At 43.8% G+C, this 17,332-nt stretch overlaps 4 protein-coding genes across 4 annotated transcripts; 2 read left to right on the forward strand and 2 right to left on the reverse strand.

Annotated features, from left to right (window-relative positions):
• Positions 1-387: 387 nt before the first annotated feature.
• EAF01_001056 (uncharacterized protein) lies at positions 388-1,904 on the forward strand (the record flags this gene model as incomplete). The annotated part of the gene is made up of 5 exons (XM_038909306.1): positions 388-845; positions 913-1,043; positions 1,116-1,586; positions 1,667-1,758; positions 1,812-1,904. 5 exons carry the CDS (start codon positions 388-390, stop codon positions 1,902-1,904), a joined length of 1,245 nt encoding a protein of 414 aa, XP_038776212.1.
• Positions 1,905-2,993: 1,089 nt separating this feature from the next.
• EAF01_001057 (uncharacterized protein) lies at positions 2,994-6,420 on the forward strand (the record flags this gene model as incomplete). The annotated part of the gene is made up of 3 exons (XM_038909307.1): positions 2,994-3,018; positions 3,165-6,345; positions 6,384-6,420. The coding sequence occupies 3 exons, from the start codon at positions 2,994-2,996 to the stop codon at positions 6,418-6,420; spliced, it is 3,243 nt and encodes a 1,080-aa protein (XP_038776213.1).
• A 1,584-nt stretch (positions 6,421-8,004) lies between these two features.
• On the reverse strand, positions 8,005-11,521 carry EAF01_001058 (uncharacterized protein; the record flags this gene model as incomplete). The annotated part of the gene is given in 7 exon segments (XM_038909308.1): positions 8,005-8,883; positions 8,939-9,146; positions 9,205-9,752; positions 9,829-10,073; positions 10,132-10,321; positions 10,373-11,255; positions 11,274-11,521. The coding sequence occupies 7 exon segments, from the start codon at positions 11,519-11,521 to the stop codon at positions 8,005-8,007; spliced, it is 3,201 nt and encodes a 1,066-aa protein (XP_038776214.1).
• Positions 11,522-12,884: 1,363 nt separating this feature from the next.
• Positions 12,885-15,977, reverse strand: EAF01_001059 (uncharacterized protein). Its single transcript, XM_038909309.1, has 2 exons — positions 15,538-15,977; positions 12,885-15,476 (listed from the first exon to the last, which is right to left on the reverse strand). Exons 1-2 carry the CDS (start codon positions 15,838-15,840, stop codon positions 13,224-13,226), a joined length of 2,556 nt encoding a protein of 851 aa, XP_038776215.1. The 5' UTR covers positions 15,841-15,977; the 3' UTR covers positions 12,885-13,223.
• Positions 15,978-17,332: the final 1,355 nt, after the last annotated feature.

Consider the following 17,332-nt stretch of genomic DNA (forward strand, 5'->3'; position numbering starts at 1 on the left):
TTCATCCGATTTGTGGATTAACATGCCCAGTAATGTAGGCCAGGCCATCAGTGACCTTCCAAAGTTTATTCCCCTGGTTCGCCCCTTTCTCTTACAATTGAAATTACATGTCCACATAGAACGCCATTATGCAACATCGGATGTCAAACCCAATTTTTAGCTAAAGATTTGATTCGTGGGCACTACACTGACTATAGGAACATTTGATTAAAATCACCAGGGTTAGCGAAACTGTAAATCCCCGGAATGTCCCGCATGCGTTTACCCTACAGGCAATTTCAATGCGGCATTTAAACTTGCGATATATTATATTCATAAGGCGACCTGTACAAAATTGAATTCGATACTTGTATTACAAGCCAAGAGTTGTCCAGTATCTTGTCAAACATGAAGTTACACGATTTTCTCATCCTCTCGCTTCTCTACTTCCCCCTCTCTTCAGCAAAATTATGTTCCATGCCCTATAACTCCTCCCCCTTAATCGACGACGCCCCAGGCATCACCACAGCTGTTAATCTATGTGGTCCGAACTCGACAATTCTTTTCGAACCAAACGTCACGTATAATCTACTCACTCCCCTCAGTTTCAAAAACCTTACGAGTGTAAAGTTCTCGTTTGAGGGCAATATCAGTTTGAGTGAGAATGTGACGGCAGTACAGCTGGTGGTCAACAATACGCGTATTTATCCGGGAAGATGGATCACGCTCAAGGGGACAAATGTGACTTTTGAGGGCAGTGAGGAGCAAAGTGGTGGTTGGTTTTTGGCGCATGGGGAGAATTGGTGGAGTAGTCCGTGGGACTCGGTGCAAGGAGGACGGCCGCATTGGTTCGGGTTTACGGTTACGTATGTTTGAGATGTTGCCTTTTCCCCCTTCCTCTTATCGACAGGCTGTTGCTGATACTTTTGGAAGCGATCTTGTGATTCGCAATCTTAAGATTCTTAATCCTGTGGCCTGGGTGTTTTCGATAGGGGGAAGTAATGTGGAGATGAGGAATACCTTCATCGACGCTAGGAGTAATGATAGATTTCCTTTTAATACTGGTATGTATCTGTTCCAATCAGAGCCATCTCAGCTTAATTCCTCAGAGTGTGGAATATTAATTGAACGAATAGATGGAATTGACCTCTCTGCATCTAACGTCCTCATCGACGGGTTCGAAATTCACAATGGTGACGATGTGATCAACATCTCACCTCCTGCCACAAACGTCACCATGCGCAATGTCATCGCCTCTGGAACGCACGGTCTCTCTGTCTCTTGCTCTTCAGGCACAGGCGGTAATTATACGTTTGAAAACGCGTATATTTATGATAGTTTGATGGCAGCAAGGTTCAAGGGGGCGATAGGTACAACATGTGATGTGAGTAATGTGACATGGAGAAATATCGAGGTGAAGAATGTTAGCTACCCAATCCATTTTATCGAGGATTATTATGATCAGGAAAAGGGTATCCCGAGCGGAACGAATACTAGCATTGCGGCTTTTGCGAAAGGGTTTACATGGGAGGGAATTAATGGGAGTGTGGCGGCGGTGGTTGGGGATGCGAGTTGTGTGAGTGATCCGTGTTGGTATGCTACTACTGGTGAGTCTTCCCACTTTGATCTTTTTGAGAAGTCATACTTCGTTGCATAGCAATTTGACGATTGATGTTGTATTTTATAGATGAATCGCCAAAGACTGGGTTGTATCTACTTTGTCATGATAGTGCTCATTGCGAGGACTTCCACTTCGAGGGCATTGATTTGACTACTGCAGTAAGTCAACCACAGATATTTGCGGATGGTCTCTGTTACTAATAAAATTTTAGAATGGGACTGCGGCGGGAGAAGTGTGTACGGGGTTGGAAGGTGTGGAGGGCATGGGGGTTACTTGTGTGAATGGAACGATTACAGCGAATTGATTGTCTAGACTGGTCTTCACTCTCGCGAATGTCACTTGACACTAGGCGACTATATGCTTTCAAATAGCAGTGTAGATCCATCCATAGCTCATCGATTCAACCTGATACACACCTGACTAGACGTGCCCTTTGAATCTGGTGTACCTGGGTTTGGCCGCAAAACTGCACCGACAAATCTGAAATTACTACTCGGCGATCTTACATTGTCTGGATAGCTTGAAAGTTTCAACATCTGATTGCATTCCATACCAGAACTATGTTGTGTCTGAATGGGTATAGATTGCTCAGACTTCCAAGCAAAGGGAAGCGGGCAAGATTGAAGAAACATGGAGAGTTTGAAGATATGTGGAATTCATATCTCCTCTAAGAAAATCAGCAAGGCTTGAATGGTCAAATCAGATGCCTCAGCAATGAAACAAACATTTTTGTGCTTTTGACAGGAAACAAACTAACACTTGGAAGGTCATGTTTGATACCTTCTAGGACTGTTTGCATTTGTGGGTGAGGACTTCCATTGTTTTGTTTGCGAGCTTTCCGTCGCTGTTCTATGTTCATTGAAGATCATAGATCATCTCATCCAAGGAAAAGTCATTTGACAGATTCAAGTGAATCCGGTTCCTTGATTTATCTTTGTGTGTCTCGTTGGGGTTGTCGTTTCAATTCACCAAAACACATGTTATGAAACCATCTCTTTAATCCATTCATTGAGTGGGAATGTAGAAGCAGATAATTGATTCTATTTCTTCCCATGGCAACAAGATTTTTGTATGGAATTTCTGGTTGAGAAAATAAATGAAGTCGGCAATTCGGTTGATTGGGGTAAAACTGACCTTCCCTGGACTTCACAAGATATTGCCTTTCCCTCCTCTGCTCTTCTTCCACAACCCAACCACTTCTCAAGATGCTGGGACTGACTAGGATTAATGTAAAACCCTTTTTCTATCCATTTGGAAATACTCCAGCCATCAATTTGTTACAGTTTCGGCGCCCTGTTTGCGAGAAGGATGATGCGGTAAGAGTATTGTTGTTGGGTTGTGGCGATCCCAGAAACTTGCTGTTTACCCTGTGGTGCAATCAAGGTGAGACATCATGTTATCTCAAGATGCGAATCAGAGTATGCGCAAGTATTAATGCTCTATTCTATAGATGAACCGATAAAATGGGAGTTCGTGTGTTGCGATTCAGAAAGTGCAATTCTGGGTAAGACAGCCCACCATCCTATTCCTTCCAGATTCTCATATTAATAAATCTTTTATATAGCGCGCAACACTCTTCTCTTCTCTCTCGTCATTGACAATGAGCCCTATGCATCAATCTGGAACATATTCTACCATTTCTACATAACTAACACCGACAATGCCATGCTACAGAAGCAGATTTGCAAACTTCTTCGACAATCGGCGAACTTAGAAGTATGGTCATCTTCAAACTATGGCGCATCAATCTGTTTCATGAACCAAGACACACTGGACCAAGTTCGAGAAATGTGGACTCAGTATCTCGAGATCGCAAATCTTAGATCAGATTCCAGGGAAAGAGATCACTTCGAAACAAAGTTTAAATCAGAGATCAATTCAACCAAGAAAGAGCAATATGTTACAAAGAAGGATATCGGGGTCCAGGATGTCTGTGGTCGGAAACAGTATGCGTCTGCTCTTCGTTCAGCAGGTGGCAATTGGGAAAGTGCCATCCAAACAGTTGTTGACGCCTTCGCTGGATTTTGGGACCACGGTGTGATCGCGGGGAATTCGCATGATGTGGAAGCTTTGAAACTCGATGGTCAACTTGTTAATCCGCTGATGGCACTTACATCTGCAGGAAACGCATTTGCAATCTCTTCGAGCTCGGATCCTCTTTTGGGCTTTCGCCTCGCAAGCGCCTTCGATAATTTGAATTCTTCCCAGGAGGAATTGGCAGCAAATGTTGTGAGACAAGCAAAGACTCAATTTCAGGAGTGGGGTGCGAGTTTTGGGGAAAGGGTTCGTGAGAAGGTAATAGTCATACGACTCTTTTGCGGCGATGCTTTGAGATTCTCTTATGCGCTACAAAGCTTAGGAGTTAATGGAACTCCAGAAACGAAACTGCTCAGTTTATTTACCATGGCATGGCGTTCAACTCCACTGACTCTTTACAATCCTGGTACGACAAGCGGTATCCATACATTTGACGTCATCGACACCAACAATCTGGCTGATCCGCTTGGCATTCTGAATCTGCTGTCCGCTATCGCGCCATTATTGTCTCGCAAGGCAACCTCAGTCATATTTACTGAGACGCTGTCTTTTTATACCAAAGATCCAGTTGAAATTCTATCTCATATCCTGTGTTGCGATATCACAACCTTCTCACTACTTCTGGGGTTGGCACCATCCGGTCACTTATTCGGGCTTACCACGTATGCCGTTGGGCTGAATGCCCAACGACAATTTTCAGTCCATCGAAATAACAATGATAGTTATCATATGCGAGTTGAGTGGAGATACCCAAATCTAGACGATCCAGCAGGTAGAGAATTGATTTTCGAACCGCACGAGCTCGCCCTTTTCTTCTTCAAGCTCTATTCGAGGATGTTCGAAGTTGAGTCCATGTCTCCAACTACCGGAAAGGAAATACATCATTTAAGATACAATCGTCTTGGCTTTTCCGCTCTTGTTTGTCTAGCGAAAGATTGTGTCAAGAATGATCAGCTGTCAACCTTTGGGGACTCTCTTCTCGAACATATCGAAAGGGAGGATCAATTGCGTATGGGTGGTCTTCAACTTCTCGAGTTATCGTTACACTTCTACCAACTAGGCATTTGTTCCCGGCCATCTTTACTGGAAATACCTCGTCAAATCATGCTTGCAAGCCAAAAAGAATTCAAAAATGGTCCGTTGAGTTTACGATATCAAGAAAGTGGCATGGATTCACTAGATCAAAATGAATTTCCTCGTCTGGTTTGGATCTCTCTGAGTGTTCCACGCGAGATCCTTGAATCATTGAAGATAGATAACGAGTATGCTACGGTTGGGCTACAAATCAAAATCCGGCATACGAAAAGTGAGACCGAGGCCAGCTTCATGTCGCTTCAGTGCTTTTTTGGTAGTCTGGTCCAACGAGCTGATGACAATGATGCTTACGATGTGATTGAAGATCCACAAGGCTTGAAGGGGACATCGGACTTAATTGTGACATGTGCTGTACCCTCCTTAGTATTGATGTTAGAGTCCAGAGAATCCACACGAATAGAGTTAGCATTTTTAAGCAGCAGCAGATTGAGTGCGAACTATATGTACGGCGGGGCTATATGTAGCTATAGTCTTGAGGATAATGTATTGATTCTAAGAGAGCCGCCAGGAGTCAGATTACAGCCTTTTGCAACGGATCATGCAGCCGTCCTACGCATATCTTCTACTTCTAAAAATCCTTGCTTTGTCCGAATGACAGACGGTCTTTCAATTGAGTCCCTCGAAACTCGAAAGAATTTTGAGCATTTAGCAACCGAAAGTGCCATCAGAGCCCGCCAAATATCTCCTTTCATTATTTCCGAAAGATTCAACGGTTTTGAAATCGACCAGATCCATTTCCCATATCCGGTTTCTCTCCATGAAGCAACGATCGATACTTTGAACAAGGTGAAAACATTGGTTGCAAAGCCGAATTTAGCTTTAAATAATACAGGTTACACACTGAATCAATTTCCGGTTGTGCTGGATGGCTCAGACGCTTATCCTCTCACAATTCCCAAAGTAAATATGGATCAGCAGCCAATCATATCTAGTACTGGTCGCGAGACTGGGGAATGGATTTCGAATCTCATGCATAGTATGTTCTGTGCACGAGAACGCTCGTACTGGCGCAAATCTGATATTGGACTCCAAGAAGATGTTCCTGCTCTATTTACAATCAAAAGCTACATCCACAACATGGCGGTTTCCTTCGTTCAGCCATCTTCTCTAGGTCGGAAGCAGACATTCTTGTTTGATAGTGGTGACCCACGTAGTATCTCAATGATCATCTTTGTCTCGGCTTTGCGACATAATATTGATCAGAGCTCGGTTGTTCTAGATTCATATCTGCTTCCGCTTACAGCCGAATCCTCTCCGATCACCCCTGTAATCGAGAAACTACTTGCTTGTAAAACCACTCAGCCAATTTCCTACGGTATGAGAGAGGTAGATGAGCAGTTAATGAGAAGAATGCTTCCAGCAACCGTAGAAGCATGTCGAAAAGGCTGGGACCATGGTCCAGGCTGCAAATACCGTCAATTTGGCTCAGTATCGTCGTATACTGAATTAAATCAGTCGCCAATCTGCGCATGCGGCGAAGGAAAAACTGCAGAAGGTTTTCCGCGGGTTGAAGGATGGAAAATTCTTAGTGGATATACGACGAGGATTGCTCTTATGCCGTTGTCGACGGTAGATTACGTTGAAGCGCATTATTCGCAGGAAGAACATGACAGGTATGAGAAGGGAATATTTTCAATGTCGACCTCGCCAGGTTTTCGCATAGATGGATTAACACGGACGTTAGTTGATCAAATCAGTATAGTTGACTCCAGGGGATGTAAAAAGTGTGGCGATATCTCACAGGGAGACACGGTTCATAAGCAATGCGGGAGATGTAGAGGAGTAAGATATTGTGGTCCGGCGTGTCAAAAGGCAGACTGGAAAGAACATAAAAAAGTATGTAAGATTGCAGCGACTAGCACTTGAGTCATATGTTGTTGTATCAATTGATGGATATCAGAATGTGGTTTTAATTATTGCATTTTGCTCGAGTAAATCGAAAGTTTCTCATTGGCTTAACTTATCCAAACTGCATAGCCATGACCGTCCTCGGTGCAAATTATATTTGTACATATATCCTCTGAGAAAGTGCTTGCTCGTTACCAATCGTCTAGTTCATGCGAGATATCGATTCGTGTTATTTCTCCAGATCCTTATTTCCAGCTCTAAAGTCTGAATTCAACGAATTTCGATCGACAATCGTCGAAGAACTCGACAACACCGATGAAGAAGACAATGTCAACATTCGAGAATTTCCCAGCGAGAAAGAGGGACGAGGTTGCGAATCGACCGACGAGGGCGATGACAACAATGATTGCGACAATGATACAGACACTTCTCTCACACCACCACCATACACTCTCCCAAAAATTTCAATCCCCTCCGAATGAAGCATCCACAATCCCACAACATCAGTCAAACATCCGCATACCAGTATCCCTATCTCCGTACACATCGTAATATAATAAGGCATAGTCAGTCGATCAAGTCTCCTCGTATCAATCTTGCACAACAAATATAAGATGCATTCAGCAGTGATCCATTTTGGGATTTCCCTCCAGGTCATTTCCCGTAGAAGGGTGTTTTGGGTCGCTATTTGCTTCTCTCTTGGAAGGAAGTGATAGTTTCCGCGCTGGTAGTGGAAGATTTTCATGATTTGTTGCATGGTCGGTACCAGGTATGAGAAACAGAGAAGACAGAGAGATATTACAATGGACCTAGAGAGGAATGTTATTTTAGGGTTTCAGGGTTTGGAATTTGTGGGTTTGCGAATCGTGGGACTACGAACCATGTTTGATCGGATCCAGTGACGGCAATTGCGCATGTGGTTATGAAAGCAAGGAAAACTAGATACTGAATGACGAGAGAGAGTAAAAACACGACATTGGTGTTGAGAATTGGCATTGTGATGTTGCTGTCCGATTTGATGAAGATGCTAAGCTATTAAGGGGGACTTTTAACTTCGGATACTTGAGGCTGAGCTTGACTTTAAGCCTGAGAATTTGCTTTTCTGCACGTTTTGCATGGGAGGAGAATGTGATATATCGACTCACGGGGAATCAGTGTTTCTCGGGTGATGCAAGGGGAATCCTGAGCTCGCTTAATTTTCTATGTAACGAGCTACGTGGCGTGCGTTTGCTGAGCCAATGGAACTTGTGTCTGCTTCTTCATGTTTCTCCGTCCCAAAAAAAGTCTCATATTCATGCTAATTTAATGCCAAAAGCACGAATCAAGATCTCGCCACATCGGAATGATTTTCATGCATAAACGCCATAATCTACACCCAAACGCCACTTTCACACCCAGATCTGCAGTGCAGAAAGCCTTCCACATCAAAGATAGAACATAACATTGCTGATCGATGGATGCCAAGGATTCTTCCACCCATCTGGTAGAATGCCTGAAGCATTTGGTTTCCAAACGAGCGTGTTTTCTCCACAAAAAGCTGTCCTTTGTGTTCCATCCATATCGCCCGTGGTGCCCTCATCACGATAACCCTCTAAAACAGGCTTCAAATAGCATCTCACACGATCGCACAGCATATCTGCGTAGCGGGCTGGTGTACATACAGAGAGGGCTTTGGAAGCGCGAGAGCCGGTGTAGCAAAGCTTGTTTGTCTGCGTACAATCAGTTAGTGCATCCAGCGGTGTGGGTCTCGAAAACAATAGGAAACTCACAATATTCATGATGTCCTTTGGATTTTTCTTGTAATCAAGATCATCGTAAATCACAACGTACTGAGTACTTCTAGCCGTGCCGAGCGGACTACAATGGCTCTGCAAGTAGAAACTAAAGTGATTGGGTGTCACGACCACCGAATCGATAATAGTTCCAGCGTTCAGATTTGGATCACCCTTTACTAAAGTCAAAGGGTAAAATCTGGCATGATGTCGCTTAATTGCAACGATTAGGGTAAGTTTAGGTTTCCATTTCACATCCTTGGCCACTTTTGGAAAGGCGCCAGGGAGTTTTTTCTTGAGATTAGATTTTAGTTCCATGTATGCATCAGAGCATCCATCGAATATTTGTTGTTTCTCGTGATGTCGAACCATGCCAAACTGACTCTCGCTCACTCCATCTTGGTAAAAAAGAATATGGTCGGGAAGAATCTGTGGATATTGGCCACCAACCCTTGGTTTTATGTCTTTTAAAACACTTTCGGCCCAGACAAGAAGTCTTTCTTTTATCATGCCTCGAAGATCCGAAATGTACTTCAGGAGCAGAGGTTAGCAATGCAGAAGACGTAAAATGAACGAGTACACGTACCTCTTGTTTTCCTTCCTGAAGTCGTGCAGAGCTGAGATATTGGAATTGGCTGTCATCGTCGGTAGCCACTACAGCAGCGATGGAAGGACATCCTTCCTCGTCGCCAGGATGTGTGACATCTGCTCCGACAACCATAGTCCGGGACTTGGTTCCACACCCATTGCTCACTTCTTGATTGATGCCTCCCAATTTGAGATTGAATTTTAAGCTATTCGATCGTTCTTAGTAAATCTTCATGCTGGAAATGTTGGAAGGTTGTGACACACCTGATGTTACCGCATCTGGCGCGATCCCCGCTCCCCGAAAGGGTTTTTTCCACGACGCAAACTGTCGGGATGCCAATATCACAATCTGCCCATCTCTTTATTTCTGGATAGAGCTTGCGACTTCGTTTTGGAAGCACAACCAGGATCAAGGGCACGTTTTCCGTACCTTCAATGACCGGCTGTAGAGCACTTTTGAAAGTAGTAGCGCAAGCTTGGCGATAGTTTTCGGGTTCCTGTGCTTCTTCAGGAATTAACGCATCATAAAACACACGATTCGTAATCTGCTCAAGGCCAAACTCATTCAGAGATCCGACTAAAATATCAGTAGCTTTGTTCATATCTTTTTCTTGATTATGAGCAGTATCTCTCAACCACAGAACGTAAAGAGTCGTGTTCTTAATACCCGGTTTCCGGCATTTCTTGGATCTGAATTCCCAGGCACCGTCGTGAGCTGTAACTTTGTCAGTCTCTCTAAGTAATAACATCGGGGCCTCAAGATATCCCGCTTTGATCTCGACCAAATTTGTGTCTGGCGTAATTCCAAATGCCTAATTTTAGTGGGCGATGTTAGTAAATAGACACTAAAGTAATAGGCCTCTATAATATATGCAATACTGTTCTCACCTTGTAGAAGGGATCCTTCTCAAAGAAGCCCAATTCTACCAATCCCGTCTCCTTGATAGCAACTTTACTCTGTTGAGGGCCCTTGGTGGTATCAATCATAGCAGCAACATAAGGCTCTGGCAGATTCTTCTTAACAATTTGCCATTCAACAATTTTCAAATGATCTGCTGGAAACCAAGTTGGCTCTGCCTTGCTTCCCACGTTGATGCACCGTGCATTCTTGTCTAACACAGTCTTATGGTATGCTAGGTGACTGTCAACAACTTGAGATCTCATTAACAACAACGGAGTGAAAGAACTTACTAGCATTCATGTAAGCATGAACTGACATCTCTGTACCATCTTTCATAAATTTAGTCTCTGACACACTATGCGGCGCGATACTTTTGATGTTGAAGACTTTTTGCCTGTTCTTTCCATGAATGTCGAAAACAACACGAATCCCCTTCAGAAGTCTTCCAGAATCGCCCCAAGCATTCGGGTTTGATTCTATCTATTTGGCAAGATTGATGGGAGAAAAGAACGCAGATGTTGTCACATTAACATTGAGCAAAACTGAGCCCTTCCCAGGCCTCATTGAGCTGAAGAAACCACGATGTATCTGATACAAAGGTACCTTGTCTTTGAAGCGTAGGCTAGGGTCCTTCTGTTCGTTTGTTCGTCGTTGAGACATCGATCTCTCGTCATCGGCCATAAAGCTATGTGGATAGAATTTCTTGCCCACACGACCTCCTTCGTACTGAGGGGAATTAACCTTCTTCCAAGAAATTATATTCAGGAACTTTAGTTCCTCTTCAGGGTGGTCAAGGGGTGTATTCTTAGACTTGACGTGGTCTATCAAGGCCTTGACATTAACCAATCCGAGGAATGACAATGAAGAGTTCATATTAATCAGGTTGCCATCAGGTCCGCTGCGTGTATGTGGTGTTGAAATAGAGCATCCGAGCTTACTCAAATCATGCTTGCCGAGTGGTTTATTAGAGACAACAAAGGAGTCAAAGTCGGTAGCCCAGCTGATTGATTCGAATAGATCTTTGTTTTCCTCGAGAAGCCGCGTGATTAGATAGCGCTTGGTTTCTGGCCGTGTAGGTACAAACCCTTCGGGCTTCCCGCGAGAAATGATTCTGTCAAGGCAAACCGAGTACTTCAAGATCTGCGCCTCGCTGCTCAGACCGACCTTGTAAAAGTTCGCGTTAATCTTAGTAGGTGGGTCCCAAGTTTGGCTCTCGGTTTGGGGGATTCTCCGTGACTCTTCATCATACAAGCTTTGAAGTTTCTCTTCCATCGTTCTGTTATCGGCAACAGGCTCGGGTAGAGAGTTTGATGGTCCGGTAGTGTTAGCTGAAGCTTGAGACGCTGCACTTGATGCTGCATTTGACTTGGGACCATATCTTTTAAACCATGCATCTCGCGCGTTGGGAGTAAATCTATCTGCAATATCTTACCTAATCTCAGAAATCTTCATGCCACCCAGCACAGGGCATTTGTTCTTTGGACATTCAGCGTGGCCGCATGATTTACAACTTTTCCCAACGCTTTCTGTGCAATTCTTACTTTCGTGTGGAGGTTCGGTGAATTCGAAACAGTTGTCGCACATCTGTTGATTGTACAGTGGGTAAGGTTTTTTGCATGCCAATACCGAGTAGTCATGTGCTTCCTTCTTGCAGCATTTCGAGCAGTCGACTTTAGTCATGTCGAAGGACGGATTCTCACCTATGAAACTAGGTTTAACTCGAGAAGACAGGAAGGTAAATTAATCAAAGTGGTCTGAATCAGACAGCTAATACACCAGAAGTCCTCAAGCTAGATCCTTCCAAATGAAGATGCTGTCCCTGAACATTCGTGGTCGGAAAATGAGCACAACTTATACTTTCAATTCCATGCTTGTGCATCAACGCCCATAATTTGCCCATGTGATTGCCCTCATCATGAGAAAAAGCTGCACAAAGCTTGCGCTAATTATTGCAAGCTTTGTGAAGATACATACGCAATGCGAATATTGCTTTTTTTAATTGTTCGAGACGTGGTCGATTGTCACACATGATTCCTGCTGTTTGCTTTACGGGAGGCTGTTGGTAACAATCGACGATGCATGTCTCTAAAAAAGCTCAAACCAACTCTTGATTTAACGATGTACCATTCTGTAGACAAAAGGAACTAGAAGTCAAATCACCGGCCCCAGAGACGCGATCCATTCTTGCAAGTGGGTTTCTTTTTGATGTCAAAACGGCTGAGAAGCAATGAGCTAAAGTATCCTGCGCGAATCTGGTGGATAGATATCACGGAAATTGTCTCATTGAAACATACAGATCAAAGATCATCAGTGAATAGATCATTTCAGACTCGAGGGTAAAATTCATACCGATACGCCAGCCTGCGATCGTTTCTTCCCCAGTATTCTTGATTTGATCCATGGAACCCTCATTAATGGCACAAATTGTCAGAAAGAGCGAATTTGACAGTTTCATGGGACTAAATTAAAGAGGAATCAGTTCACATTGAATCGGAAGACCATATTTCAGTGTTTTGAAAGCCTGCATTTATCGTAGTCTTGAATTCTTGAAGTATTCAGAATAGAATTTTGAGAACTCTTAAAATGTCTCGTTTGTATCAGTTGCACCTCGACTTCGAGATCTAGTCGGAAGGCTCAAATCGTTTCTACCTACAGTTAGAACACTGCTTGCTCTTGCGATACGCTCACACTGAGGCTAAATTTCCCCCGGTATTTTGAGAGTTATGGCGCCTTCTAGTCGAGTAAAGCTTTCAAGCAAATGTGCTTCATTGTCAAAGCTACGGGCAGAATGATGAGGAATGGGTTGAGGAAATCAAATAGTGATAATGGAAATTCGAAAACTCCAGTACTCGGACACTTGAGACTCAGTAAATGATGCATAAGGTTTGGAGTCGAAGCCAGCCAGCGGGCAAGCCGACAACACATATCGAGAGCCACCAACTGAACAACGCTGTGCTATTAAAGGTAACGACTAATCATGCTACATTACGAAATGAACCAGAGGTCAGCTTCCATATACCGACCAAGGAATCGAAGACAACATCTCTGTGGATATCAAAGTGGGGGGTGAAGAATAAACTCGCCAATTTTTGGCGGCTCATAATATGTATGTGTAAGAGATTTGCTGTAAAGTTGTTCTACGCTCCTTCTCAGTTCAGTCGCTTTAACAGTCAACTTGACTTGATCCTCATAAACCCACACGGGCATAAGTTTAACCGTGGCAGAGTATTGGTATTGGTTGAGCCCTACTAAAATCTTGATTGAACTAGATAGGAAGATGTGGCGTTTATAACTAATTTCATTTCTCATTAATCGTACGCCGTTGTGATACAGGAACACAATTCTATAATTCTTCATGAAAATTGTGGCTGCTCAATGCTGCTCAAAGATCATGCCACATATTTACAGCTTCTGCTTCTCCCTCCTCGTGCGCATCATTCCCCATAATTCTCCTATTCCTAGCCGGCGTCGGGCTCAAAGCGATCCTTGGTCTACTCATGAAAGCATTTTGGTAATCCGCATCCACACCCATCTCCATACCCTCGCCCATGTCCTCCGATTCATCATCCTCACTTTCCATCATAGATGATATCATCCTATCCTTCGCTGGAGTCGGACTAACAGCAATTCTCGGTCTACTCATGAAAACACTGGCATAATCGACATCATTTCCATCCATCAACACCTCTCGATCAATTGCTGGCGTGGCTGGAGATAATGAATCTTCTTCCTCTTGAACAACCTTTGGAAAATGCGATTGTCGCTGTTTCCTCTTTTCATCTTTGATACTTTGTCTTCGCTCTAACTGTGCTCTCTTTTGGGCTGCCTCAAAGCCTGCCATAGACTGACGTGTGCGTTCTATTAAGCCCGCATGTTTTCCTTCTTCTGTCACAGAAGACTTGACAGGTGTGGCTCTAGACTTAGAGTTTAGAGTCAGGCGATCCATATCTGGCAAATCATCAAAATCATCGTTAATCTTGGATTTCGAGTATCGTGGGTTCGAACGAGCCATGGTAAGACGGGTACGTTCTGCTAAAGACAACGAGCGTTGCAATTTTTGCGGCGATGGAGATGCAGCTGACATGGAGTTTAAAATCTGCTCTGCTTGGCTGAGCTCCGGAACAGGTCCAAGAGGGTTTTCAGAGGCTTGAATTGATTTGGAAGGAGATGGACTTGGCTGTGATATCATTGTATGTCTCCTTGTGATTGATACGGGCGTCTCAGCTGAGTTCCTTCCAAATTCACGTCCTGGCTCTTTGTCAAAGGAGACAGGGCGAAGGGATGATCTCGTAGCGCTTGGAGTGGCGCAGATATAGTCATCTTTGATAGCCGATGTTACAGTTGTGGCTTCGAATAATTTCTCGCTAGCGACGCCGAGATCTTCCGATGACTGCCCAGGCTTAATGATTGATGAAGCCCCAATGGGGATTGGTCTGTGAGATATTCTCGAACGTGGTGTACTAATCAATTCATTGTCGTGGCTACGAGAAGTCGAAATTTCGGCAGCCCCATCAGGAATCCCCACCGAAACAGGCGAATGGTCGGGAGATACGTTGGTTGATGGAGATATGTCCCCATCCTGATTACTTGGTGACAATGACTCTTTGCTTGAATCAATGGAAGGCTGGTTGAACATTTTATTCGAGCCGCCTTGAGTGATGCTTTCCTTGGAAAACGCCTTTTGCTTAGATACATCATTCAACGCAGTGCGAGTTCGTTCCATTAAACGGGCATATTCATCTCGAATGGGGATGTCCACGGAGCCGAAATCCTTTGTAGAATACTTCCCAATTTGTAATGTCTGGTGATCATTGAAACCAAGTTTGATACCCTTCTCCTCGACGGGAACTGCCTGCACCTTCTTGGTGGGTGATTTGGTACCGTTTCGAGTCAAAGTCCGTCCGAATTCTTGCCATCTAGCCAAACGGCTCTCTTGATTTTGCACTCGTGCCTCGAGCCGTTTGACGAGCCCGATTTCATTCTTACCTTCTATGTCTGCAACCGTACCATTCTCAATCTGATCCCAAAGCTCATCGAAACGCTTGGCCAACAGCCCCTCTCTACTGGGCCTATTATCTCCGTAAAGAATCGTTTCCAGCCACTCGTTACTACCAGACCAATTCTTGCGAAGTTTACTTTGCAATGATCTTAGATCTCTGTCGGATAATCCAGTGTGGCCTTCTCCTTCATTCATCTCATGGTTCAGATCTTCCCGTCGCTCTAGAGTTCGTTGATCATTAAGCTCGAGTGTTCTAGAAAAGTCGCGATATTTGGCTCTTAAAGTGTTTTTCTCGGCAACATGCTTGCCCAAAGATTTCTTGTGTGCTAATATCAAGGCCGATAGTATTGTCCTTTCTCCTGTGTATGAAAAGTTCTCCAGTGCCAGTTGTTGGGCAAGAGCTTCGTATCGTCCAGAGGTGTCTTCCTCAACGACTCTTTTCAGAACAGCGTTTGAAAATACCGCCAAAACTTCCTCCAGCCTTTCGCCCTTGCATTCGTCCAACATAGTTTTCCTCAGTACAGTATCTCGTCCAAGGACTCCATTCTTCTTGGCCTGATCCAGACATCGAAACAATGCGGTGCGCAGATTGAGGGACTGGAGAGGTTCGAGTGGTGGGAAGAATGGTTGTAATTTCTATAGACACGAGTTAGCTATTTGTGTCATTCCAAAGTGACAATAAACGGCAGTAGTGTACATTTCGAGTCTCTTCCGGATCCCAAATTGCAAATAGCTGAAATAGTGCCCACTCTACACTCTGTATTCGTTTCTTTTGATTCTGTTGCGCATCCTTGGTGAAGAATGTTACCACCGTAATATCTGGCCAGTCATCTCGCAAATCTAGATCCAGAAGTCGAAGATTGGTTATGAAAAGAGCAACGTATGAGGGGCCAGGGGGTGGTTGTGAGTTGGAGCTTGATGGAAGCCTCAAGTTGCTTGAAGCTGTCGAAGTTCGAAGACTCCGCGATCGCCCAAGAGGATTGAAGGTTGAGACGGACATTTTGTTGATCCCCCGCAAAGTCGATATGATAACAACATGTTATCATAATATATCTCACTTTAATATCAAAGATATAAAAGCGGTCTGCATTGCATTACATTCGTGGAGCTCTTCGCTTGGTGCCGAGTAAACAAACCAAATTTGGCGGTTGTGCCAGCACTGTATGGTGGTGCGTTTAAGTTAGCTCATCAATTAAAAATCGCAATCACATGATCTTGAGTTTTACCAGTCCCTTTGAAATGCTTGGCTGCTTGGCATTTGGTATGTGAATAAAACAATTTCCAACGACAATCTATCTTTCTCTTCTCTACTTCGTGTTGCTCTTCCTGAAATCCTTGTTAAAATACACATTTTGGTCGTATTGGAGGACTCGAAGGACCCTCATTGTCGCTGCTGTTACTATTTTCGGATCAACAATGCTCTCTTTCAAAAGGATAAATGGCATGAGTGGGTACGGCAATCACTGATTTCTAGCAAATCGCGACTTACGAGCGATGAAACGAAGAGACCGAATGAGAGTCTATTGGTCATTTATATTCTTTTGCGGCAGCATCTCAAGTCGTGGGCAGTTTCTTCTCAAAATGCTCTGCCTTGTCTGACTGTCGAGAATATCCTCATGTCCTATCATCCTATTGTCCGGTCACCATTCACTGCACCTCAAACTCAAACTTTCCTCAGGCCTCGACCATTTACGCTATCTGCATCCTTTGTCAACTTCAGTCGGTTGAACAAGAATCCATTTCAGATGGGAATAGATGGCAATGTAATGTACCATGGTGCAAAATAAGTACACCGGACAGTCTATGTTCATGAGCTGTCTAGCTATACTGACAGGAACCTTCCGAGAGTTCATGGCCATATCTCAACCTCATCGAAACATTGTATTTCCTTGTGAGCGACGTATTTGCGCAAGATCAAGCTCAATTCCATGTCAATTCCATGTCAATTCCATGTCAATCTCATGTCAATCTCAGTAGATTGTGAAAGTTTATTAAGACAAATTACCATACTAGGTATGCACAAGGAAGTCGAAGTCGATCATAAGTTTCCATGACACGCGTCAACTTAATCATCCATCCCAAAATTCTCCTTTTCCTCGAGGTATTTTCATGGCTCCACTAGCAACCCACCAAATCAATTTCAGTTTATATGAGTTGTCTAGACTAGACTAAACAATAATACGCAATGATTTCCCAAATACTGGAAATGGATTTCCAGAAGGTAGGAGGACTGCTGTACTTTTTCTCGTGGATTTGTATAAGTATGTAATCTTACATTACTTCTTTCCAATGCATTCAATTTCGGTAAATACCCCGTCATTCTATAGGAGTAATAGAATGAGAGAATTAATGCATCAGGTCTCATTAAATCGTAGACTCGCTGCGCAGAGTAGTGTGACTCCAGCATTTCTTGGGGGTGTTATCTTACAACAGATCTGTGGGGCGATGTCAGGAGATTTCCCTGTGAAAATTCAACATTGAACTACATTGGT

This window comes from Botrytis porri (assembly GCF_014898465.1).
Source record: "Botrytis porri strain MUCL 3234 chromosome Unknown BPOR_001, whole genome shotgun sequence".
NCBI classification, from domain to species: Eukaryota; Fungi; Ascomycota; class Leotiomycetes; order Helotiales; family Sclerotiniaceae; genus Botrytis; species Botrytis porri.